General features: G+C 39.6%; 4 protein-coding genes across 12 annotated transcripts; 2 read left to right on the forward strand and 2 right to left on the reverse strand.

Annotated features, from left to right (window-relative positions):
• Nucleotides 1-53: 53 nt before the first annotated feature.
• Nucleotides 54-12,238, reverse strand: LOC103404556 (nuclear pore complex protein GP210). 6 transcript variants are annotated; one of them, XM_070816686.1, is made up of 36 exons: nt 11,822-12,238; nt 11,395-11,660; nt 11,120-11,280; nt 10,803-11,019; nt 10,057-10,403; nt 9,543-9,722; nt 9,275-9,410; nt 9,051-9,199; nt 8,645-8,756; nt 7,949-8,544; nt 7,729-7,852; nt 7,349-7,626; nt 6,990-7,100; nt 6,702-6,764; nt 6,404-6,595; nt 5,759-5,818; nt 5,547-5,615; nt 5,195-5,341; nt 4,959-5,078; nt 4,548-4,667; nt 4,212-4,367; nt 4,082-4,144; nt 3,860-3,990; nt 3,333-3,747; nt 3,106-3,208; nt 2,899-3,020; nt 2,620-2,691; nt 2,466-2,541; nt 2,246-2,353; nt 1,970-2,111; nt 1,761-1,838; nt 1,451-1,667; nt 1,238-1,304; nt 1,056-1,147; nt 793-853; nt 54-654 (listed from the first exon to the last, which is right to left on the reverse strand). In XM_070816686.1, exons 1-36 carry the CDS (start codon nt 11,995-11,997, stop codon nt 641-643), a joined length of 5,541 nt encoding a protein of 1,846 aa, XP_070672787.1. In that variant the 5' UTR covers nt 11,998-12,238; the 3' UTR covers nt 54-640. The 6 variants fall into 6 exon arrangements, with proteins under 6 accessions (XP_070672787.1, XP_028953646.2, XP_028953645.2 ...); XM_029097813.2 differs by having other exon boundaries at nt 54-659; XM_029097812.2 differs by having other exon boundaries at nt 54-659; nt 1,761-1,841; nt 11,822-12,235.
• A 1,537-nt stretch (nt 12,239-13,775) lies between these two features.
• LOC103404558 (ABC transporter B family member 26, chloroplastic-like) lies at nt 13,776-19,050 on the reverse strand. Of its 4 annotated transcripts, none has more exons than XM_070817436.1 (20): nt 18,836-19,050; nt 18,229-18,358; nt 17,727-18,116; nt 17,422-17,549; nt 17,262-17,304; nt 17,116-17,160; nt 16,883-17,005; nt 16,691-16,794; nt 16,540-16,594; nt 16,384-16,454; nt 16,167-16,269; nt 15,828-16,038; nt 15,565-15,638; nt 15,413-15,469; nt 15,252-15,326; nt 15,087-15,161; nt 14,734-15,015; nt 14,601-14,665; nt 14,097-14,157; nt 13,776-14,009 (listed from the first exon to the last, which is right to left on the reverse strand). In XM_070817436.1, exons 2-20 carry the CDS (start codon nt 18,232-18,234, stop codon nt 13,929-13,931), a joined length of 2,049 nt encoding a protein of 682 aa, XP_070673537.1. In that variant the 5' UTR covers nt 18,235-18,358; nt 18,836-19,050; the 3' UTR covers nt 13,776-13,928. The 4 variants fall into 4 exon arrangements, with proteins under 4 accessions (XP_070673537.1, XP_070673539.1, XP_070673536.1 ...); XM_070817438.1 differs by having other exon boundaries at nt 18,229-18,276; nt 18,836-18,977; XM_070817435.1 differs by having other exon boundaries at nt 18,782-18,960.
• A 27-nt stretch (nt 19,051-19,077) lies between these two features.
• Nucleotides 19,078-19,786, forward strand: LOC103404278 (large ribosomal subunit protein uL15x-like). Its single transcript, XM_008343172.4, has one exon. The coding sequence runs from the start codon at nt 19,180-19,182 to the stop codon at nt 19,627-19,629; it is 450 nt and encodes a 149-aa protein (XP_008341394.1). The 5' UTR covers nt 19,078-19,179; the 3' UTR covers nt 19,630-19,786.
• Nucleotides 19,787-22,210: 2,424 nt separating this feature from the next.
• LOC103404277 (uncharacterized) lies at nt 22,211-25,550 on the forward strand. The gene is made up of 6 exons (XM_008343171.4): nt 22,211-22,621; nt 22,730-22,821; nt 22,900-22,999; nt 23,347-24,205; nt 24,348-24,484; nt 24,669-25,550. The coding sequence occupies exons 1-6, from the start codon at nt 22,521-22,523 to the stop codon at nt 25,522-25,524; spliced, it is 2,145 nt and encodes a 714-aa protein (XP_008341393.3). The 5' UTR covers nt 22,211-22,520; the 3' UTR covers nt 25,525-25,550.
• Nucleotides 25,551-26,605: the final 1,055 nt, after the last annotated feature.

The raw sequence follows: 26,605 nt of genomic DNA on the forward strand, positions 1-26,605 counted from the left end.
TCCCATGCAATCACCTACTTTTGGCATGAACAAAAGAACATCACAGGATAATCTTAGGCTTCAAAATCCTAACCGATTACTTAAACCGTAGAAATACATCGTATAAATACACTAACTGAACCAATGTACATGAAATACACCAAAATTTGGTCAAGAAATGCCTTGTTTGGCTCTCAACAGAGTCACATAAGGACTTGAGTTTACATCGTTACATGGTCCATCTTTCCGAGTGAGAGAGTTCCCTAGCTAACCTCTAAACGCTGGTCCAAGAAACTAGAACGTATTCTGTGGATTAACTCTCCTCCGCGGCTCTCGCCTGTAATATGGAGTTTCGTCTATTGTTCTTCTAACGTAATCTATGAACGGCTGAGGTGTTCGAGGAGACTGTTCGCTCGCAGCAGCTGGACTGCTAGTACGTTCGGGTGTGGCTGGGCCTGCAGTGCTTGGAGTAGCTGGAGCGTTAATGGATCTTCGAGATCTATCCAGTTCGTCCGCCCAATAACATATGATGCAAGCCACCATCCAACCCAATATAACAAGACATCCAAGCACGATTGCAATATATGCAATCACCATTAGCCAAAGTGGACGATCGAAGGTAGTTTCAGATGGCGTTTTATCTCCAGGGTCGCCGTTGACATCAATTTCCACACTCTGTCCTGCATACACGATATAAAATTTTATAGAATCTTGTTCGAGAGTACCTAAAGATTCACCTTCTCTGCTTCAATCACTTCTTGTAAAATTTCTTCTGGAGTGTAATACGAAGATTTAGGGAAAAAAAAGACTCACCATTGGCTGGAAGTGTAATGAAAATTGTATCTTTGAATCTCTTGGATCCTAGCATTTTGACCTGAAATGGACAAGTTACATAATCCATGAAAGATGTCAAAATTCAATATACTAAAATGAAATCAAACTGTTGTGTCAATCGGATGGACTCTGTTAAGGAAATACGATTTGGAACCAAGGAAACGCTTATATGTTACTTTTTAACATTTTCAAATTCAAACTTTCACTCACCATCCTAAAGGACAAGTTTTACCAGTACTCACCTCATATTTTGCACGCCCACCGATCCCAGAACCTTCTTTATGGATGGGAGTAATGTGTAAAGAATCCCGCTCATGCCGATAGATTTCAACATCTACAATTAGAAGAAATCAACCGATGATGTCAGAGTCCAGAGCAAGAGGAGAGAGAGAGATGGCCAAAGTGCAGTCTTCTTAGGTCTTACCTGTGTTTCCCAGGATTGTTATGGTAGTCTTGTTAGAGTCTGGGGTCAGCTTCAACTGCATTGAATCCTGAAACATTTCCAGAAACAGCCACATCAAAGACTATTAACATTATGATCTCGTTCAAGGGGACTCCCGGTATAAAAACTTATAGGTGCACTATACGACAATGTTTCAGAAGAATACGAAATACATGCCACGAGATATGTTGCTACCTTGCCCATCTCTAAAATGGAAAACCCTCCAACAAAAAGAGCAGAAGCAGATCCGGAAACATGATCTGCTTTTCTCAGTGAAGCTTTGATGGAAACAGATATATCTGATTTCATATCCTTTGACTTGGGTACCAAACGAACCAAATGCTCCGGTGAGTAAGGAAAAAAGCGGCAGTATGAGCTACCGGTATCAAGATCTAACCATGGTTTTGCGTACCTTTAGTTCATGACGAGAAAAGGAATATTAGCACATGAAAACAATTATTCAGCATATTTATAAACAAGTGAGGCTAGAACAAAAGAGTTGTACCCAACAAAAGGCGGGTCAACTCTACAGTCATACTGGAGTTCCTTGGTGTTTCCAAGCGCCTTAAACTCGTTGTCAGTACTGCTTTGGAATCAAATGGAAAAAATGAAAACATTGGTCTTCTCCTACAGAATTATTACTTGTGTTCTTCTGTCCCGGAAAGCATAATTGAACAACCAAGTAATGCATATAGAGCATTCATGAATACAAACCTGATCTTCACATAGAAGTTATATCCTTTAGTTGGGAAAGGAACATTTGTTAGTGTCTCAGTTGGAGCATCCACGGAAACAATATCCTCTGTTGGCACTATAACTGTTGTTCGCAGCTTCAAACTTGAAGCTTCAAAATATACTGATCACAAAATGAAACAGCGAATGAAATCTTGTGTCATCATATATTATTCACAAAAAATTACAGGGATAGGATAAGTTTACAAAATTTTGTCTAGAACGGTAGATTCAACAAAACACAAAATTGTTGTTTACCTTGAGTTGTACCTTCCCCAATTACTTCAGCCACCCCAGACAATGGGGATACAGATATGACACTTCCATTTGCAGTTCTCCAACGGCCAGAAATTTCATCATTTAAGCCTATCCACCAAGGCAAAAATTGTAAACATTGTGGGTGGTGAGCGGGAGGGGGAAACTTGCCTACACGATATATAGTAAATGGATTTCAAAGTAAATTTTTACCATAACTTACCCTCAATGCTGAAGTTAAGATGGCTTCCTGTTCGAAGAACTGGGTTTTGAGGATGTATATGAGCACCCACTGATACCTGAAGAAATCAAGTATTCAGTTGATCTTAAACAAGCACACAGCAGTTTAATGAAAACAAATATCACAAGAGCTCTACCAGGATATAGTCCGACTTCTGAGGCATACGATGGATGGATATTCGCACAAGCGCTCTACCATGTCGCATCGCCTTCAACCAGAAATTAGAAAACAGGAGTCAGTCTACGGCTCAGGAAAATCAAACGAATACTAAAATATACTGCTGTCCTTTCACTAGTCTAGATCTTGTCTATTCAAATGCATGTTGCTTGATGAATACTATATTTCCTTTTTGAAAGACAAAGAGAAGAAATCCTTATCACAGCTTCTTGCACGGAGTTATTTGAGTGAAGCAAACCTTGAGATGGATATTTCCACTGCCAACATGCGTGTTGCTGCTGTTGTTTATGGACACAACATCAGGAGAGTTGGTTGCCATATCAAAGAGAACGGCACCGTGTGCTTCATAGAAAGGGTTTCCTGGTCCAAGAAAAAACACAAGACTTAGAATAAGTTTGAAACGTATCAAGTACCAATATTGATTAAATAACTGAATCATTGATACCTAGCACATCAAGGTAGACTACTGGAAGAGAAATTTCAGCACCAACAGCAAGATTGATCCCATGAAATGGTAACTCCTTGTTCGTAATTCTTATTTGAGACACCTGACCAAAATTTGTAATATGTTTTTCTCTTAGATGTTATACCTTTTTCTTGTTTGTGAGTAGTATTTGAACAAAACCTGCTACCTTATATATAGTTTTCAATCAGCAGAGATTATATTCATACCTCAGCAACTTTGACGCAAGCAGCAATCTCACTTCTACCCGTCGTACGATCTTTTGCCTGAATGCATGCAAGATTGTTACTCTCTGATGTCTTGATTCTGTCTCCATCGATGGAAATAGCATCCTTTTGCACACCGTCATTCTTTTCAGGGAGATTTTTTAATAAGGAATAGATAATAGTTCCTTTATGACTCTGACTATCCCTTTGGCCATGCAATTCTGAAGATGAAGGCAAAATACTTGTTGTAGTATAATGAGGAGGAAGAACCCAGGTTATTGGGACTCCAAGAGCAAGAGGGAGATCAGGCACCACCGATATTGATACAGATGCATTGTAAACTCTTCTCCATGATTTGGAACCAGAAGATATAAATTCACATGAGAACGAGACTGCAACGTTTGTTCTCCCTGCAAATCTGAAAATTGAAAGACAAATGCTAATAAGAAGAAGCCACAGGTATTTTTTTGTAAATGAAGATGGCAAAGCATATATGGGTTATAACGACAGAAATAGAAAACAATGTATACCTTCCAGATATGACTTTGATAAAACCAAGCTCTTCCTCACTCATATGGCTAGGGAATTGAATCTTTTCTGAAGGTTCCAACTGAGAACCATACTTCTCACCAGTGAAGTGCTCTAAATAAAAGCTCAAAACCTAGACAACGAAAACAGACACTTTTGTAATTTGATGACATAATATATGTGTCATGGAATGATTTACGTGTAGCAAGAATATGAAAGAATACCTTTTCATCTTCTATAGTCCACCGGTAGTTTTGGCAAAGCTCATAAACAGAAAACAAATCACCCTGATAATATGCACATGTAAGTATCTGATAAGAGTTCAAGCATAACCCTTCATTTTGTAATTTTTACCTGAGAAAATAAAGGATATATTGGCATCTCATGGCCAACACCAAGCAGTTCACTTTGTGCATTCAGTATCACCGAAGAAGGAACTCCTACTTTAACACTGCCATATGCTTCACAAATCACAATATCTCCATTTCTGAAGAATGTGGCACGAATAGTCTGGTCATGCATAAAAAATTCATTTGATTAGGAAAACTTTTTGTAGTCCCAGCAATGCTGCTTCAAAGTATTAGACATCACACCTTTTTCTTATTATAATTGAAAAAGTAAAATCATATAATTAACATATGTGAATAGCTAAATGGAATACAGTGAACTTGAATCAGCTATTTATCTTACGGTGTTTCCAGGTGACATGGCAGACAGCCGTCCAGAAGATCTATGCATTGCCACTATTTCATCATCCAGACTCATATATTCAACATATACACCAACTGTTGGTCCTCCTTTCACGGTAAGCTAAGCATAGAAGAATTAACTTGTCATTACAGAAATTAAACATGAAATCGGCAGTGAACAATAGTGTGTTTGTGTGTGTGCCTAAAAGCAAAAGAACATTAGTACATTTCAAAAATACTTTCGTCCTCAGTAGTCTTAAAAAATGACATACAATTAAAAAAAAGTAGCATAATCAACCTTCATCCCCAGTGGTTGCAGACAGCTAAAAGATAGCAACTACACCAACTCATTGTTTAAAAAAAATGCCGAAAAGGGTAAAATAACAAGGTCAGATTCATATCGGAAACATACCACATAAGATGCTCCAGGTACAAGGAAAATTTCTTGTGGGTAGATTACTGGTGGTGCATAGACTTCCACCATTATTGGTTGACTCAAAATTTCGTGCCCAGATTGTTGTACAGCACTCACCTAATTTCAAGTACTTTTAGAAAACTTTCAACATTCATAAACGCAACAAAAGATTTGACAATGTGAAGAAAACTAAAGATGGTAACACATAGGTATAAGGCGAACAGTGAACTTACAAAGAAAGTGGTGATCCCAAGATGTGTAGCCAAAATCTTAAATTTCGGGACATTAACAAATCCACCACCTGGGCTTGAGATATCATTAATGTCTAACACCTCAATAATATGATCCTCAACATACACATGAATATTCATGTAGGCAAACTGCACAATAGGTTCCAAATCATCAAGCCTCTTGCATGCAAGATATAAAGCAAGAATATGGCTTGCACCTTGTGCTCTTACACACAGACAAGAAGCCAAAGAGGTCAAGATCTACAAAATTAAACATCTAGACCATAGATGTGTTCACCACAAGTCACTTGTCAACACGCAACAGAGAAGCCTAATAAATCAGGTCATTTCAAACCTGATAAGCATCGAAAGTCCGCCCATCACTAATCCCAGCCATCAAATCAATAGTCTGCGAGTTCCCTTCCTGAAATTGTCAAAGCAGGATACGGTAAGATCCATAATGGATGCACATTGAATTCTTTTAATTGCCCAGTAGCTCTGCAGTGTAACAAAAAAATAAATAAAAAACCAGAGAACCAGAAAAATAGTTACAATGGGAAAACATACCATAAGGCTTATTTCGCCTGGTGACACAATCTTTATCCAGTCAATGTCTACAACTTGTACCTAAAGAATACACACACCTTCATGAGAAACTAGCCTACAAAAGCAAGCAATATTTAACATGAAAGATGAAGGCTTGTGACCAGAAAAAAGCATAACAAATAAAAAAAAAAAAAAAAGGTCGTACCCAGTGCACAAGGCTCCCGCTTTACGCAGGGTCTGGGAGAGGTGAATGTCGGCTAGCCTTACCCCCATTTATGGAGAGGCTGCTCCCAAGTCTCGAACCCGAGACCTACCGCTCATGGGCGAAGGTACTTGCCATCGCACCAAGTGCGACCTCTTGGCTCTAAGAGTTTGATGGCACAATTTCAAGTTTCAAGAATCTGATTTTAAGTTTATATTTGACGTATGTGCGGTTTTGAAGTACCCAAAAACGAGATACATGTCGTACCATTCTCTTAGAATCACAAGTTAGGATCCATTATACATTGAATCAATAGTTCCATTTCATAGAACATATTAGTCGAGGAAATTTATCGTGCATCTTTACTACTTGAAAGATCACCCAAACTGAAACTAAATTTGTTTCTCTCAAAAGTTAATCACCGAAATCAAACAATTGGCACTTCAGCAGAAGAAAGAAATTACCACAGCAGAAGCTGCAAGGGGAGGAGCAAGTCCAATATCGTAAACTGTCACAAGTGCCGTCCCCATAGCTTTAGGAGACAGGATCAGTTGTGAGCACTGTAAACCTGTTGGGGGTTGAACGACTTCCAGTACTCGAGAATTGTTCACAGTAGCTTCCAAGAAACAGCTCCCACCAGTAATTGACAGGTTTAACTGAAAGATGATAGTAAATGCATTTTGTAGTTTATATGCCCAAAAGTAAGCACACAAAAATTTATAAAATGCGAGATAGAGTATTGATGAGGAGTTCAGGGCCTACCTTAGCATTGGGATTGAAATACACCAGATTGAACTCTGGGCTGACAATTAGTGTAGAAACAAGCTGCACAGTTTTAACAAATCTAAACATGAGATTTTACAGTTTTAGAAAATTGAAAAGACTAATATAAACAGCATGCATTTAAGAAATTTTAGTAGCAAGTTCAAAAAGATAAAAAGGACTATAAACCCTGAATCTAAAGTCATCCCAACCAAACACCAAACACCAAACACCATATACCTGCAGTAGCAATACTTTAAATATTCATCACATCCAAACATGACATACCTGTAGACGAATTGCATCTGCAAGAACATTATCTGAATCCTCAAGCAGTGGAACAGACTTATGAGCACCCATGTTATCTCTGAAACCAATGACAGTAGCACGAACTATACACTAAGAAGCAAAGGATTCAATGTGTTAGCTCATATAGCATTGCTATACTATGAAATGTTCTAGAACTGAAAAGAAACCCTAATACCCAAAACGGAGGAATTTTGAGACTTTAACATATGAGTCTAGAAACAATTCAGTTGACAAGGCTTCACTTGATGAGTTGAAGCTCTGGAACAAAATTTTGAGAGTCAAAAAGCATAATTAACAAGATACCATAAAACAAAGGACAATGAAATTCTAGGCAGTACCAGGCCTGACTCATTTTTCAAGCTCAATAACCTCTCCCAACTGTGCTCCGACCTCTCTAAATCATCAGCATCATCCCAACTAGCCATCTCGCCACAATTGATAAGTTCCCACCTCAAGGAAAGAGAAGATGAGTTTGCAAACGCTTCTCCAGAGTTACTAATACCAACAGCAGCTAATCTAATGGTGCGCCCATTTGCCACAGTAACAGGGGTGACACGGATTTTCCCAGAACTGCGATCAGCCTGAATTGCAGTCCGTATAACTTCACGTTCATTTACTGCAGAGTGGTCATTCACCAATAACTTCAAATGTGTATCTCAATATCACTGAAAGTAAATTTTAACTACTTGTAGTTTTAATGCAAGGAAATCATGTATACCATGTTCATCAGCTAGCAGAACAATTGAGGTAGGAACGCTACATGTAAGATACAGCGGAACTTCTGCTACTGCAGGTAGAGGATGGCCATCCCCAACCATATTACCACGTTTGAAAACAATTTTCTGAGTCATTGCAAGATAGAGAGATATTATATTAATAATATTTCACAAAGATAATTATATTAGAAAGCATCTGAAAGATAAAGAGAAGAAATTTACATAGGTTCCCAGCATTTGACATGAAACTCTGTACAGACTCTTATAGCTATCAGATAACCGTTGCACAGAAGCCCCATTGTCAATATGACCATGCCCTTCATTTAAGATATCCATAGTTTCAACAAAGTCAATACCATTGTTCCACTTTTCAGGTCCACCAAGAAGCATAACATCCAGATGCGTTCCAGGGACAAGGTATATTTTGTCCAAATTTACCAACTGCCTATCAGTTTCTGTTTGAGCCAAATCAAAAAAGTAGCCACCAAAATGGTTTCCATCACCTGCCTGACGAATGCTAAGCGGTGAATATGCCGCAATAAGTGAAGATGCTTTTAAAACAACAGGCCCACTAATAGAGCTATCCAAGTTGTGATATTCTTTTGATAATGTAGCATGAAGGGTTGCCCGACCAGAAGCCGAGGCATATAAATATGCCCGTGAACATGCAGGACCAGAACTTGATGCATAGAACTCAGCATTCCCTAAAATGTCTAAAGCAGGTGCCTCAACTGTTGCATTGACAATAATGAAAGACTCGCTCCCTGCTTTCCACTTTATGAAGGAACTGAATGCATCACATCTATAAAAGTAGGCACCTGCAAATAAATAAATAAATCAAAGTTTAAAAGGTCAAACACCACTGACAGAAATTAAGTACCCTACGCTTCTGGTATATCATAATTCATATGTCATTACCATTTGATGCTTTCATTGTTACAGCAGCTTGAAGATGTGTTCCTACAACAGTCTCAACAGGGAAGTTACGGAGCATGACCATAGATGCTGGAACAGAGACTTCAATGGCAACCTATCACAGCAGACTAAATACTATAAAAACTAGTACAGACAATAGGCTTGAGAGAGAGAGAGAGAGAGAGAGAGATAAATTTCTATGTAAACAGTGTATAAATTTCTATGTAAACAGTGTATAGCATTTGAGGGTTTGGATGTAAAATCTTGAGGTTCGAATGTAGGGTGTGCAGAGTACATAAGTTTAAAAGATTCCAATTAAGCACAAGATATAATAAGTATGAAGCAGGTCAGTAGGCATTCAGTTATATGAAGATGAGAAAAGAATCACAACAAATTGAATACCCTGTACCTCATCATAATTAAATGAATCAAAAATGGATAGCACTTTAATGGTAGCTTTACCAGGCTTCTTAGCCTGGACAACACCAGAAGCAGATACAGACACAATACCCATGTCTGAAGAGAACCATTTGTAGTCACTGGATGCTTTAGCACAACCTGTATAATTTGATGGTGTTCAGAAACCTAACATTAGAGTCAAATGATAAAACAATTATCTAAAAAGCTACCAACCTCCTGTAGCCTTTAGCTCCACCTCCTGATAAACAGAAGGGGCCCACGGAAGGAGAATGGTTGGAGATGCACCACTTTTATCCAAAGTAAACTGAACTCGATCACAAACCACGACTTCTTGCATGACCTTGAGAACCTGCAATGTGGAAATGAACGCATTTAAGCAAAATAAAATTTTGAAAAATGGAAAAAGTGAATAGAACAAAACTTAACAGCATAAAAAACCAATCAGGAACTAGGAAAATGGAAATTAAGATCAAGTCATTACCTCCTTCTTCTCATTTAATGCACTAAAGTAAGTCAAAGAAGCTGCCAATTTACCCTGTCCCTGTGAAGTTGCCTTCAGAATCATAGAATTCTGCCAGCCATGTTTGATTGCAATATCGTTTGATACAGGAGAAAGTCTCCAGTAGTCAGACTGGTCACTGGACAACTTTAAATCATCACTCTGCAATTCAGGGATCGAACTTCAGAGTGGAAGGTAGCCAAAAACATAACAAGCTACTATATCAGAATAAATCAAAGCTATAATATAAAACAAGACAAACTTTTGCATCAAATGAGAACGAAGGACATCTGAAAGGAAGTATAAATGGACAAGAAAACATAGAATGCTACAACATTATTCAACAGAGAGAAACAATCAATAGGACAAGCACTAACACCTTGGATAAGACAATTATAATTCACATAGTGGAAAGGAAAACAAAAATGGAAAGGTCAAACATGCAAATTGGATAGATCAATGTTCAAAAAAGATATTGGAAGAATGCATGGGTTACCTCTGTAAGATAGATTTCTTGTGCATCTGGACCCTGTGAGAAAACCTTCATTTGAATGAGGTATTGACGGCCAGAAACACCATACCAACGTGTCATGGATGGAATTGCTTCAATTCCCTCAACAAGATCACCAGAAGTGGGCAAAGGTACAATGTATAAAGATAAAGAATCTGGCAGGACAACATTAAGTGACGACACTTGTATGTGGCCAGCAACCCTTGTATCTTCAACTATGGTGTTTGTAATTCCTAAGCTAAACGCATTAGCCAAACCCATCATAGAGTCCACACGAGCAACGGAAGAGTTTGAAACAGACCATCGATGATGTGGAGACGGCAAAGTTACCACTGCAAAGGTCCAATGAAGAAAGGTAGCTTAGATCAAATAGTGCAATTTTTCACCATGGTTTAATAACAAAATCTCTTTGAACTCCAAAGTTGAGCTTTAGCACTAGTTTTATTTTATTTCCGGAAGCTCCCAGAACCTACCATACTAGCAATTTACAGTTGAGTATCTATTCACAAAAGAAGCTTCCAACAAGCTCCAAAACAAGCATCCATCAATTAGATTTACCTCACCGATGAAGGTTGCCACACTTTTATGTAATCACAAGTTTATAAAATAAAAGCAAGTTTCCTGTAATGCAATCCATATTTCCAGGTGGCAGAATCAAGAAAGTAGACAACATACAACGATAGCAAATAAGATTGCTACTTTAGAGCACACACATAAGGAGGGAGTAAAACCTTGAGCTTTGTTCCCACGGATAATTTTTAGACTATACTGAACAGCAGCACCAACGAGGACAAAAACAGGTGAGGGAGGATCAAGTGACATGGCTTCTGCTACAGTAAGAGCAATTCTATCAGTCATGTGCTGGAATCGTGGCTCAAGCAAATGTACAGAAACAATCTCATGCCCAATTTCGATTCCCTTTACAACGTACAGATCAGAAAATACACCCTGCACCATACATTAGAAAAATAAAAAGGTTAGATGCAAACTGAAAATGCAGTAATCCGCTGATATTGCTCAATCACACCCAATCGAAGTATACACATACATTATCTTCAAGGCTTATTTGGAAATCTAGGTCTCCACACAACCCACCACAGTCACTCAGTGGAGAGTCCTTTAGAGGAACATGAGCAAGGTGGTGAGGCGGTTCATTGGTTTCCAGCTGCCACATAAATTGCAATCCCACCAGTGACGAAAACACATTTTCTGCAATGCATATCGGCAAATTTCTTAAAATTTAAGAACCAGCGCAATTCAACTAAAGATAGAACAAATGGCAAGCCCCTAATATCTCGCGATAATTAGCATTTCAAAACATACCTTCGCTGTCAAAGGCGCGAACTCGAAGCGTGGCAAGCCCATCCAAGTCGAGTTTAACAGAATTATGAAATATCTGAATCCTAGAAAGCTTGTCAATAAAAACTTTGCAGCGAATCACAACTCCAGTATTTACATCAGCAGCATAAACAGCAGTTTCCTTCCGGCCACTAAACGGAGCAATTGATCTCAACAGCGCACTCGTCGAGCAGTGACTAGTTGTATTGTATTCTGGTAGAACAGACAGAATGTCGTGGTGATCCCATGACCTGCAACAATTTTTCATAAATTTCAACATTTATACACATATATTCATATCTTTTATCAAAAACATCAATTTAGCAGAAACAAGCTCGAAAAATGACGAATTCATATACTGTAAGTACGCATGAACATATACATACATACATAGATACGAAGAGTGGCTTACCATTTGAAGCAACCATCGCTCCCCTGGAGCCGATACTCGACCGGATGAGTCATTCTGGGAGGCAGCAGAATGTTGACGTCTGCAATGTGCGGACCGGAGCCCAAATGCGACACCGTTTGGCCCGCCACCAGCAGAAGAAACAAACCGAGCAAAACAGTGTACCTCAGCATCTTCATCCGCCGCACTGAATCTATCTGAAAGCTCGAAGTTTCAGCTTCAGAGAGCTTCGCATACTAGTGAAGCTCACCAGAGAGATCGCCGGAGTCGGAGCTTGTATTCGAGGTGAGCGATCATGGGCCGTAGAAAAATGGAGAATCGAAGGGTTTAGGGTTTTTGGGGGTTAGGGGAAAGGGGTGATGGAAAAGTACTTGATTCAGGTTGTGGGAGACGTGGCGACGAGGGATTAGTGGTGACGCTAAGAACTGTCAGGTTAGTGGTTTATATATGGGAAAGATATCGAGATGTCTGTTTATTTTTGGAGGGAGTGTGGATGCGCACCGAGCGACCGACCACCGGCGAAATTTATTTTTTTTTTTTTTTATCGAATCTTTCAAAAATTAAGATATGTATTAGAGCAAATTGTAGCAATGATCCCTTAATTTTAACTTAATTTGAGTAATGGTCTTTCAACTCATCAAAACGTATTGTTATAGTTCATCAACTATAAATTCATTACCAATGGTTTCTCAACTTTAATCACATTGGAGAAATGATCTCTCAAGTTTAATCCAATTGGATAAATGATCACTCAACTTTAACATAATTGTAGCAATGATCATTCCAACATAACACATTTTGTCAAAATTTTGACGAAGTTAATGAAAAAAGCCATAGCTACACATTTTGATGAGTTGGAAGACTAATAGTAATAGATTTTTAATTGAGTGATTATTGTTCCAATTTGATTGAAGTTGAAGGACTATTACTACAATTTACTCTTAAAATTAAATGGTCAAAGATTTGGAAATGATTTTGAAGCAATACCTTTGTGTTTGAGTTACTTGATTTCAAAACCCTCCACGTTGCACATAGGCTTGGCAAATGGTCATGTGTTGTTACGTTTGTGTTGTTTTCGTTTTTTAACGAATCGTGTCATATTCAGCATGTTATATTTAACATGTGTTTTAAAAGGTGATTCGATAACAACTCGATTCGTTAATAAATCGTGTCATTTCGTGCTAGGTTAACGTTGGATGAAAAAAATTATCATGAGTAATTTCTAAATCTGACCAACAATATATTATCTTATACTTGACAAATGACGCGACAATGACCGGACAATTAACATGTTGACTCAAAATTTGTTATTTTGGTGTCATAATTGCAGATATACTCAATGTGCAAAAACCCGGAAAGAGATATGGATCTCTTTCACCAAGGCCACCAGATAAAGTGATCTGAGCCTTTGAAATTTCATTCAACGGCACATCTGTTTTGATTCCTTAAAAACTATAATAATTTTTTGCCATCAGATGAAATTTCAAAAGTCCGGATCACTTGATCCGATGACCTTGGTAAAAGAGATTCGGAGAGGATCTCTTTCCAAAAAACCCGATGACTATGGGAACACGTGGCGCCAGAAAACCTCCTCACTTAATCCACGTGTAGCACCCCTTGATGGCTTGCTTGGGTATGCATACTTCATTCTTTTAGTGTACTTGAGCAGAAGAAGAAGAAAGCTACGCAGAGGGCGGAAGCTGAAAGCAATGTGAAGGTAGTAGGCAAGGAAATTAAAGGCGTAGTCGACGAGGAGACGAGCAACAAGAAGACGGGGAACGAAGAGAAGCATGGATAACCAGAAGGCCTTCCTCAATCCTCACTACCAAGTTCCCCAGCCCGGAGATTTCAACACTGAAGCCCAGCGACTCTAACGAGTCTCGTTCAAGCGTGTTTAATAATTATTTCGTTTTTAGTTTATATTTTTTGTGATGGCGATAATTTCAACAAGAAAAAATGTACTAAATTTATCTTTTACTTCTTGAAATGGGAAATTTGGCAAATAATTGACAGTAGCAACGCGCTAGTTGGCGAGGGCAGTGTGCTGCATTTTACTTGAGTTCGATATTCGTCACATAAGTATAGTAGCTTAGAATATCGCATTGACGAGTCAAGCCAAGGCATCTGTTCGAGCTCTAACCAAGTTTGCATATAATCCATCCATCTTGAGGAGCTCTGTGTGCTTTCCCATCTGCATTTTTTACCAACACACACAACTCATAAATTAATGAATAATCTTGTTTTTAATCCACTATTAGATGAATAAACAACACCCGACCTCGGTGATTCGACCGCCGTCCATCACAACGATTCTGTCAGCAGCTTCTATGGTTGAAAGCCTGCAAAACAACACTCAGTATATTTGCAGAAGATCTCTCGAAAACAAAAGAGAAGAATGTGGACGGGGTAATGGTTTCCGCACGTCCATTTTCTCCTTCTGCATGCCTTCCTTTCTTCTCGGATTATGTAGTTGTTGTAAGCAGTGTTTTAAAAAACAATCCTTTAAGGCGTGTCTAAGGCGGTTTTGGAGGTGGGGTGATGATGGAAACGCCTTTGTCCGGGAGTAGGCTTAAACTCGCCTAGATGTGGTTGAGACGCGCTTGAGGCGTTCAGCTTGGGCCTTTTTAAAAAGAAAATTGCCCAAACCAAAAACAAAAACTTCAAATGTTTGATTTGGACTCTAGATATTTGATTGTTGGTTAATTTGCCTGAAGAATTATATATATAATTATGAAACGACTTGGCTTCGCCTTCGCAATTTAAAACATTGGTTGTAAGTTACCTGTGTGCTATGACAACGACAGTTCGTTTTGCCTTAATGTCATTCCTCACTGCATGAAGAATCCCCTGCAGATAAAAGGACATGAGGAACACTGAGCCAGCATCAGAACTTGCACAGGGATAAAAGGACTTGCCTTAACATAATGTTCAGTTTCAGAATCTAGAGCGCTGGTGGCTTCGTCAAGGATCAGTATATCCGGGTCTCTGAGAATCGCTCGGGCAATAGCGATTCGCTGCTTTTCACCCCCGCTGAGTAAACCATCATCAACGATGGTTTCGTAGCCGTCAGGGAGAGAGGAGATGAATTCATGAGCATAGGCCTGCTTTGCAGCCAATTCTATATCTTCGTCTTCGATTTCTCTAGAGCATCCGTACATTATGTTCGACTTGATGCTCATACGAAAAAGATGAGGTTCCTGTCTGAGACGAAAACTTAGATTACGATTCTAGTTAGCTTAAGTAAATCTTGATGTTTGTGCATACTAACCTGTGGAACAAATCCAATCTTCCCTCTCAGCCACCTGATATCCAACTCTCTGAGAGGAAAATCGTCGATGTAAATCTGCAAAATGACAGTCCATGATAGAAAATATACTACGAAATAGAATGTATATCGAGCGATGGATGAAAACTGCCGGAATAAGAAGCTTACCTGACCGGCAGTTGGTTCATAGAGACGAAGCAAAAGATTGACCAATGTACTCTTTCCGCTACCACTCAGACCAACCTTGGCAAAATTCAGATGCAAGTCAGTCCTTAAAGTTGCCTGCCCTCTAGGAGGGATCTTAACGAAGGAGCAAAGGAATGTCTTACAATTGCGACGACTTCATGTGCTTGAATGGAAAGATTTATGTTCTCTAGTACGGGGACCTGTTAAAATTTTTGAGAGATGTCGATGGTTATCTGATGAACATTTGTAGCACAACGGGAGATTAATCAGATTTATAGGCCCGAAAAAGACATACTTTCGCTCTTGCAGGATAGCGAAAAGAAACGTTTACGAACTGAATGTGTCCCATTACCCTCTGCAACTTCACACCTGTACATGGTAGGATTCCATTCGATAAGTACATTTGAAATGGAGTCATATGAAATCATATCTCTAAGAAAAACTCTGATATCCGGAAGCATGAAACCGAGGAAAAAGAAATGCCAGAACTGACTTTAAACGACATATTCAAAACCTGAGATAAAAAAAAAAGTAATGCTTCCGCTTCATGAGGTACACCTTTCGATAAGACTTGGTCACTGGGCAACAAGTTCATTAACTGAAGAACCTTTTCACTTGCTCCAACAGACTGCATTAGCGACGATACATTATCCGTGACCCTCCAAGTTGCGTAAATTAACCACTCGCAATACAGTACATACTTCGTCAGTTGCTCAGCTGATACACGACCGCTCATAATTGAAATTCCTCCCAACACCACTGCGATAACCTTTAAATGTGATTTGAGAAAATGGCATCAAAGAACAGATTTTCATTTAACCACAGCATGCAAAGTACAATTTAGTTAACTGAAGACCCAAAACCTTGGGATTTAGTTAACTAGAAAAGAGGACAAACCTGCGTCGCACGATAAAGAGTGCTGAAACTCACACTCCAGAGTCCATAAGCCACACTCTCTCGAATGTTTATAAATGCTACCTTGTCTAGCCATTGCTCGAACCTAATAACAAAGAAATGCATGCTTTGGGTGTCAGAATTTCATAGTTCCTTATGTTTATTAGAACAACAACGGTAAAAAGAAAGATGGGTGACAGGAAAATAATAGTAAAATTGCCTTCCCAACTCCTTTTTTTCAGTTCCATAAACCCGGACAGTTCTCATTAGAGAAAGTGTTTCTTGCGCAGCCTACATTCAAATAAGAAAACGATCAATGTAGGAAGATTGCCAACAAATTTCGGAGCAATTTGGATCAAACAGTCTGCCCATATACTTCATTGGCACCAGCAGTGAAATCTTGGACTAACTTTGCAGCTTTCTTTTGGTACCTATATGTAGTTAAAAAAATAAAAAATAAAAAATCAAATGTATAGCTTCAAAAAATCCATTCATATATCAAGTAGACTGACGGTACAAGAGCTTACCGGCCATAACGAAGAAAAATCAGAGATAATACACAGCATATAAACAACGCAGATACTGCGAGAGGCCAAGATAACATCAGCAAATTGATCAGTGCACCTGTCCCCTGAATATTTAGAGAAACCTGTAACTTAGCTAGATATCGAAATCAAGTGCACACACTAAGAAAGGGAAAGGAGGGTAAGAGTCACAACCTGAAGAACATTGCGTAATATTAAATGAATATCATTCGCAATAACAAGCGATAATCGTTGACAATCAGCCCCGAGTCGGCTCGTCAAATCACCAACTGCTTCTCTGTCGAAAAAGGATATATCCTACATCAAAGATAACAGCAAAATAGAGTACCAGATCGAATAAAAACGAGGATCAAGTGAGTCAATATCCAACTTGAAAGATAACACCAACTGCTAACTGGAACACAAACCTGGGAAAGAAGAGCGGAGTATAGAGTTTCCCTGAGGCGCTTCACCTGCAGTATCATGATTCAAGCAGCAGATGGTGTACAACAAATAATAGGTGAAAAAATATAATCATTCTTGCAAATGGAGAAGGAACGAGAGAATAACACACCAAAATAATGTTGGCAATTCCAAAACAACCACTTCGCAGGCCGCTGAAATTTAAATGAAATATAGTAAATAATCAGGCATCTGAATTCCAACTCTAGCACTAACAAGAAAAGAGATATTGTTTTCAGATTTTGCAATCAAAGAGAAATATAAGGACGGACCTGCAAATCCCTGAAGTGATACACAAAAAAGCCAAAAGCTTTGAGTTCCTATAGAAAACAACAGCATCGCCACTCTGAGCAGCAAATATGGATTCCGTCAATATACTTGGCATTGAGATTTCAGAAAGCTGCAGCAGAAAAACATTGCATAATGATGGTTAAATCTCAATCTTAAAGTTGATATCTTGCTGATACAAACCATGCACTAATGTATTGTAAACACGACAAATATCCCAAATATGAACTCCTCACTTAAACAATAGAAACATAAACACATTCAAGATAAGGAAAGAATTGAAACGCACCGCAGCGATAATCAAAGAGCTAAATGCAATGAAGATAACCCATCTTGAGCTACGAGTCTCCACCAAATCCCACATTCGACAAAGAGCGTGCAGCAGCGTAACAGGCTCCGCCGCTGTGCAGCTTCGCTCTTCCTCATGCTCGCTTAAACTCCACCAGCTACAACTACCTCCTTGAAATGCCGACCAGGAAGCCCCAACCCACTTTTCAACCACCTCCAAAAGACCAAATTCATTCTTTGGCCCACAGAACCTGCGTGCCCGCGATAAGTTTTGGAGGCTGGAAATTGAAATTTGTTTTGTATTTAATGATGAGATTGGGAAGAGCTTTCCGTGATGGAGATAAGGGGGACAGAGAGTGCAAAGGTTTCGACTGGAACACGTCCATGGAAACTGGAATGGAATACAAGAGCTAATCAGCTATCACAATTCCAAAATTTACAAATCTATTACACAAAAAGAAAATAATTTTTTCTCAGATTTTGCAATCAAAGTGATATATCACCTGCATATCCCTCAAGTCATACACAGAAAAGCTAAAAACTTTGAGTTCCTAGAGAAAACCACAGCATCACCACTCTCAGCGCAAAATACGGATTCCGTAAATATATACTTGGTATTAAAATCTCAGAAATCTGCAACAGAAAAAACATGAACATTGGTTGAACACATGATAAATTGTGTCTAATTTCAACAATTCAATCTCAAAGTTGTCATTTTCTGATACAAACTATGTAGCGATGCGTTTTATTTTATACAAACGATATTCTACTTTAAACTAATCTGTACAGCGGAATCTAAACTGCGGGAAGAGGAATTCGAACCCCGGTGCAACGAGGGAGCACATCCGCTCTAGTCAATGCGGCTACGCTCACGCCAGCATGGAGTAACGTATCTTAAACATTGACAAATACACAAACTATGAAATTCTCACTTGAAAAATTGAAACTTTATTAACTCAAACGTAATTAAATTAAGGAGGAAACAAGCAAATGATCAAAGCAAGTTGATGATATTCATGGGGTTTGCACTTTTCAGGCAGGGAACCGAAAACGCACCGCATCAAGCAGTAATCAAAGAACCAAACGCGACATAGACAAACCCGTCTTCACCTGAGCTCTGATCAGCTGTGCTGGTCCACTCGGAATCCCTGCTGAAGTCCTCTGCTCCGCTTGCTGTTGAGATAGAGAGTGAGTTCCGGAGAGGGGAGAGGCAGGCAGGAGGGAGTGGCAGTGGTGCCGGGACTTCAAAACACGTGAGTTACACGTGAGAACGGAAGTTGGGCCTCACATGGAATATGCAACGGCCCATACTCAAAACGCAGCGTTTCCCCTCGTTCGACAATCAATTTTTTCCTTTCCTCCCTATATATTTCTTCCTAAAAAAAACCCTAGCTCCCAAGCTCCTCCATTTCACTCCTTGGCAGCCGCTCCCCAAAAACCCTAGGCGGACAACGATGACGACGAGGTTCAAGAAGAACCGCAAGAAGCGCGGGCACGTCAGCGCCGGCCATGGGCGTATCGGCAAGCACCGCAAGCACCCCGGCGGTCGCGGTAACGCCGGAGGCATGCACCACCACCGGATCCTCTTCGACAAGTACCATCCAGGGTATTTCGGTAAAGTCGGTATGAGGTACTTCCACAGGCTGCGCAACAAGTTCCATTGCCCGATCGTAAACCTCGACAAGCTGTGGTCGCTTGTACCCCAGGAGGTGAAGGACAAGGCCGCCGCCGCCAAGGGAGGAAGCGAGGCGCCGTTGCTCGACGTCACTCAGTTCGGGTACTTCAAGGTGTTGGGGAAGGGCGTGTTGCCGTCGCAGCCGTTGGTGGTGAAGGCCAAGCTGATTTCAAAGACCGCCGAGAAGAAGATCAAGGAGGCTGGTGGCGCCGTCGTGCTCACCGCTTAGGTTTATTAAACCGATTTGATATTTCTGATCGTTTTCCCGAGTTTTCATTATCTCATATAATGTGCTACTTTATTTTTGGTACTAAACTTTATTGCTTAATTTTAGATCGTCTTTGTTTTCATGCAAACAGAGAATGAAATTGATTTTGTTGACTCCATCTTTTACCTGCATTTCGAATTCGTTTCGATTTACGGGTGTTTGATTGGGTGTGTGATTATGTGTTTGCTTGCTGGATTTAGGTATGACTTGAAAATAAAATGATTGATATCTTAAGATCTGGGGACATCTTCGGGATGTTCTAATGTTGGCAATAGTCGAGTGACTCAATTTGTGTTTGGATTTAGAATTTAATGTTGGCAATAGTCGAGTGGCTCAATTCGTGTTTGGATTTAGAATTTGTATCTTGTATGTGTGATTTCGTGTTTGCTGTATGGGAATTAGTCATACAACGAAAGCGAAATGATTGATGGATCCCGAAAGAACATGGGACATCTTGGCAATGCTTGTCTTTAACCGGCATTGCTAGTCAGTTCTGATTATCCTGTGCTTGCTGGCAAACTATTTGTGTTTCTGTATAGTCAATCTCGTGGTTGATCTTTGTTCCTAAAGAACTGTATAGCACTGAGTTTCTTGTTTAGGTGCTATAGGGGTGATCTGCTATCGCTCAAAAATTGGTTTGTTTATGTTTGCATTCTGATTTCTTGGTACGGTTTTTTTGCTTGAGCATCTATTTCGTTGTTCTAAGTATTACGTGTTGGCATTGTGCGAGTGACTCTTTCGTATTTGGATTTAGAATTTGTAGCTTGTATGTGTGATTTCGTGTTTGCTTTATGGGAATTAGTCATACAACGAAAGTGAAATGATTGATGGATCCCAAAAGAACATGGGACATCTTGGCAATGCTTGTCTTTAACCGGCATTGTTAGTCAGTTCTGATTATCCTGTGCTTGCTGGCAAACTATTTGTGTTTCTGTATAGTCAATCTCGTGGTTGATCTTTGTTCCTAAAGAACTGTATAGGACTGAGTTTATTGTTTAGGTACTATAGGGGTCATCTGCTATCACTGAAAAATCGATTTGTTTATGTTTGCATTCTGATTTCTTGGTACGGTTATTTTACTTGGGCATCTATTTCGTTGTTCTAAGTATTACGTAGTTGTATATGCGTAAGTTAAATGGGATATCTACTTCCCGGTTCTACCCTGAGCTGACGCGTTCTAGGATTCATATAGCCGACCTTACTTAGTGGGAAAAGGCTTTGTTGTTGTTTGTATATGCATTACACACGTTTGTAAAAGTCATTTGTCTAATTGTACAATTCATCTGAATCTGATGTCCTGAATCAGAACCCGTTGAGGACGGGTTACTGTTTTTCTTCTCAAAGTGAATAACCGTTGCTGCTGCGTGTTTGGATCATTGATTTAGTTCTGTGACCGCAGCATCAGCGTGTTATCCAATTCACATGTAGTCTTGTTTTGCTCTTTTCATGAGATGTGAACGTAGTTTGGTGATCGATCAATTGCTTGTCAAGAGGTTGTGACGAATGTTATGGTGGGATCTACATCCGAGGATCCGGCCATAGTTGCTGGTGTATTTTATACTCCGGTGGATGTTAGAAAACTCTGTTTTGCTGATGTTTTCTAGAACGTAGAAGAAAAAGGAGGGAACGGGACGAGAGAAGAAAAACTGAAAAAAAATGGAAGCCGACCAAATTTAGATCGAAAATCATGTCACCTCTATATTGAACTAGACTAGCAGTGGCACGTTTATTAAGTTAATATTAAAGCTCTAGACCGAATTACAGAAGTGAACGTAATCACATTAATTATATCGAATGTGTTTCACACTTTGCATCCGATTTTTAACTCCCACTTTCTACGTTTTAGACGGTTTTAAAAAATCACATTAATTATATCGTATGTGTTTCACAATTTGCATCCGATTTTTAACTCCCATTTTCTACGTTTTAGACGGTTTTAAAATAGAATATTGCTTGTATGAAAAACGCTCTGCACCAAAGACTGCTGATCATGCTTCTTGCCAATACGACCCATTTGTGATGAGATCCAGGCCCAAATCCGCTTTTACTTCTTCTTCTACCTAACAAAGAAGCCCAAAGCCCATAACTTCCCCAAGTCCTCGAATCCACCCGCCACCGTGGATCTTGTCCTCTCTTACTCACTCACTATTCGCTTTCGAATCCGAATCCTGGCCGGATACTCTTCGCGAAGATTATTCGCTTTCGAATCCGAATCCTGGCCGGATACTCTTCGTGAAGATTTTAATGGTCTGTCAATCCTATCAGTTTATCATATAATATATTATACGAATATAAATTATTTTAAATATTTTTATTTAAAATTAAATATAAACAGTATTTGAAAAAGAATGATCATACGATACACGATAAAAGAAACAATTTACAGATACCAGATGCTGGACCAAATCCTCTCCTGAGCTAAGGATGAGGATTCTCTTGACCAAGTAGTGTGGGTCGTTGGATGAAAATCCAACGATTACAAATAATTTTTTTTTTAAAAGTTATAATAATTGTAATCATTAAATTTTCATCTAACAACGTCCTACTTGTTGGTCAGGAGAATCATCATCTTTAGATCAGGAGAGGATCCTGATCCCCAGATGCTAACCAAAAGGATACTCAATCCAACGCCCCCTACTTGGTCAGGCGGATCCTCTTCCTTAGCTCAGCAGCAGAGGATCCTGGTCCCCAGATTCCAACCACAAGGATCCGGAGAGGATCCTGTTGGTCCGCTTTCAGCCTCGTCGCTCCGGACAAATGGAGTTCGACTGATCGACTGAGAAACTCACACCACCCCTAACAGAAACAACCGATCCCAACCGCCATCGGATTTCGAATCCACTCGGAAAACAATGGCGGAGAGTGGCAGCGAGACCGCCGCCGGAGCTAAACCTAAACGAAAACCGATCGTATGGCTGGGGATCTTCCTCATCTCCCACAGCTTCTTCTTTAGGTAATTGAATTGAATTTGATATAATATAATTTATTAAATTTTGATAGTAAATTATTACCAGCGAGCACTGATAGTGACGAATTGGCGGTCGTTTTTCTCTTTTGTCAGTGTCGTTTTCTCCGCCGCCGGGGTGGTGGCTCTCTTGCTGCTTCCGGTTCTCGCCAAGAACACTTACATTTCCGAGAATGCCCTCATGCCTGGTCAGTTCTCCGATTTCGTTCTAATTTTTCGCTTCTGTGCTTTGTTGCGTGCTGCTGATGCGGTTGCTTAATTCGCAGGCTCCGCGGCGTCTATGCTTTCGAATCAGGAGGTTGCAGAGGCGAGCAGATTGGTTAGTGATTTGACCTCTTCGAATTTGAAGCCTCTCGGTTCAGCAATGTATGTCCTTTATTCGAATTTCGGCTGCACTTTGTTGTTTATGTTGATTCTAGTCTGTAGAGTGTAGGCATTGCTGTTTTAACATTCGATGTTATGCCACAACAACAACAAAGCTTTCCCCACTAGGTGGGGTCGGCTATATGAATCCTAGAACGCCAATGTTATTCAAAAACGCAAAATTTAAACTTTTCGCCTCTGGTCTGCCACTGGAAAATCCTGTCTAATATTTATAGGTTGATTTAAGTACAATGGTAGGTGCTGGTTCGGGCTCACATCTTAAGTTTTCGACTTTGAAAATAGATTAGTTGATTGTGTCAAATTTATTAAATTTTTACGGTATGTTTCAGAGGAAGTCAAAGAATCTTAGCAGAGCATATGTCAAACTTGGGTGCCGAAGTTAGTTTTCACAAATTCCACTCTCAGAGAAATCAGTTTCACCTGCTCCACTTCTTTTCTAGCCCTGATTTTGGAAGAGTTGAGCAGAACGTCAGTTGTTCAATGCACGGTGTCAACACTGTTGGAATTATAAGAGCACCTCGTGGTGATGGGAAGGAAGCTATTGTCTTGGTTACACCTTTCAATTCCGTGAAAGTGAACCCGAATGAGGCCTTTTCTTTGGGCATTGCGTACTCAGTATTTTCCTTGCTCAACAGAGTTCCTTGGTTGGCCAAGGATGTTATATGGCTCGTTGCCGATTCCCAATTTGGAGAGTATGCTGCAGTTTCTGCTTGGCTAAGAGACTATCACACACCTGTATTTAGCGGACTGGGCACGCTAGATGCAGAAATGTGTCCCGAAAGCAATAATCTTTATGGAATGAATGAGAACCTGTCAACAGAAAGGGCGATTTACGATGGATTTAAACGTGCTGGAACCATGGCTGCAGGTCTTGTCATCAAGATTGCAGATCAAAGTGAACAATTTGAGGATGGTCTAAGCATCTATGCTGAGGCATCCAATGGGCAAATGCCAAATCTTGACCTCATCAATGTTGTGAATTACTTAGCAGTACATAGGCAAGGTTTGCGGGTAAAGGTGGAGAAATTTTGGTCTTTACTTGGCGTGAAGTGGCTCAATACTTTGGGTGAAATATTTGAATCACTCGGACATTTTGCTAGAAGCTTGAATCCCGATTGGAAATTTGGTATCCCAGCTAATGATTATATAGAGGGCAGTGCTACACTCGCAAGTTCATTGTACAACCAGGTTGACCTACTTTTCTTTTTGTTTCAAAATTTTTGGTACTTAAATTAAGTAGCTCAGAAGATTTGTTTATAATTTTGTTGGATGAATAAGGAAATAAAACAAAGGCATGTTCACTTATGTCACCTATTCTTCATGATATCAGGCTTTGGGTGTCCCCACTGGCCCCCATGGTGCCTTCCGTGACTACCAAATTGATGCAATTACTTTGGAAATTTCCCCTAAGTTTTCTTTGTTGGATAACATAGCCAGGCGAAATGACTTACTTCTACGAAGTGGCCGGTTAGTGCTTCATCATATCTCTTCCCATGAAAATTTGTACTCAGCCAATTAACATCTTTTTTTCTAGCCACGTTTTCAGTTTCATTTGATGTGTATTCTATAAGAATTTTTCTGGTATTTAAAGCTTTTTAGTTTCCTTACTGCTTTTAAATTTTTGGTTGAGGTTTTCTTGTTCTCTATGCAGATTAATCGAAGGAGTCATTCGGTCAGTAAACAACCTTCTAGAGAAGTTTCACCAGTCATTTTTTCTGTACCTATTAACGTCTCCAGGTAAATTTGTGTCGGTGGGAGTCTACATGATTGCTTTTGCACTTTTAGTTGCACCACTCCCCTTGGTGGCAGCTTCTCTCTATGTTGATGCTAGTAACTCTGATTCTAGTGTGAAAAAAGAGAAACCTTCTCCTTCAGCCATCATCACTCGCAAATCATGGAAATGGCTATATGCAGCAAAGAAAGCTTTTATTGTCCACTTGTGGGGTTCTGTTGTTTCACTACTCCCGTATTTTATCTGTCAAATGCCGAGTTGCACCCCAACAACCAGCTTTATAATCTGGGTTTTGCTTTCAGTACTCAGCCTTGTGGTTATGTACATGGTTTTGGCCTCTCCGTCATCTCACGCCAATGAATCTCAACCTCAAAGAGTAGAAAGGCCCATCTTGAAATCTGTGACTCTTTCAGCTGCCTTCATTGGCTTGTGTCTCATGTCAGTCATTAACTTTGCTACAGCAGAAATTGGGGGGTTACTGATGTTACCAATGTGCTTGATGGCTCATCCGTTGAAGCCCGATGTTAAAGCTAGGAGCAAGAGAACACGTTCAAGGGCGGTTTGCAATCTTGTCCTGGGGTCTATTGGTTTCCCTCCAGTTGCTTTTATAGTGCTGAAAGGTGCATTTGAAGGTTTCGGCAGCACTAATGTTGGTGACTACTGGTCCTGGGTGGAGTCTCTCTGGGCTTGGAATAGTGCTACTTACCTCTACATAGGTATGGTTCACCTCCCATGCTGGGCGTTGTGTATTCATATTTTGTTTCATCGTTCTTAACACGTTATAAACGACTTTCACATGAATTTGTAGTTGGTTAGACCTGCAGAGAATAGTGACTGTTATATGAGTGTGGGATGGGTTTAGAGAATGCATCATTGGGCATAAAATTGAGGCTAGTTTCCATGTAACACAGGAGAAAAACCTACCTGGAACGGGATGCCATTGTGCTTGCATCGCACATCAATCACTCGAAACAAAGAGTTTGAACTTTCTCATAGGCCAGGTCAATGTGTGATTGACTTGGGATACTAATATCTCCGTTGAACAAATAGGATGGGAGATGAGGACCTATTGCCGGTTGTCAAAAAGTTGAGTAATGTTACACTTATCACATTTTTCATATCACAGTTATAACATCTATCTAATAAAGGTAAGGTCCACCAACACGTATGTCCCATCTCTATTAGAAGGGCGGTACCATTGTGCATACAAATATGCAGTGACATGAAAAACGTGGTAAGAGTAATATTTCTTGCAAAATTAGATGCTACAAATTAATTAAGGACCATATTTTGAGACTCACCCAAAGCCAAAGGTAAGGAATTTATGCCATGGAATAAAGATGGTTGTGATTCGAAATTCCTACCCAATACGGATGAATGGGTATATGGTATTTTCTTCTTTTTGTATTTATTGGTAAAGTGTCACTTTAGACACATAGGTGCACCTTCAAGAGTTCGACGGCTGTGATTGCTCCACTGTCTTAATAAAAAATTGGAAATAGTACTGCATTTCGGGGTAAATTAATCGCTACTACTCGTTTGAGCTACAAGTTTCATGTAAATATTATGTATTGTGCATGAATTCTTCTCTAGAGAGATTTTTTTTTCGTACAATCAAAATTTAGTCTCGATAATGTTCATACTACATGTACATGGTCTATGTCTGCGGAGCTAACCCTTGCTCTATAGGTTTGATGGTTGCTACCAAGACGATTTCTTTATACCTGTCGAGATGCTAATCCATAAAAAACGATACGATAAATTTGAAAAAACTTTAGATGATTAGATGTTAAAAAACATACTACTCGTATAATAAACAATTAACAGGTAATAAATTAGCGAGATAAGAGAATTTC

Source organism: Malus domestica, chromosome 17 (assembly GCF_042453785.1).
Source record: "Malus domestica chromosome 17, GDT2T_hap1".
NCBI lineage: Eukaryota > Viridiplantae > Streptophyta > Magnoliopsida > Rosales > Rosaceae > Malus > Malus domestica.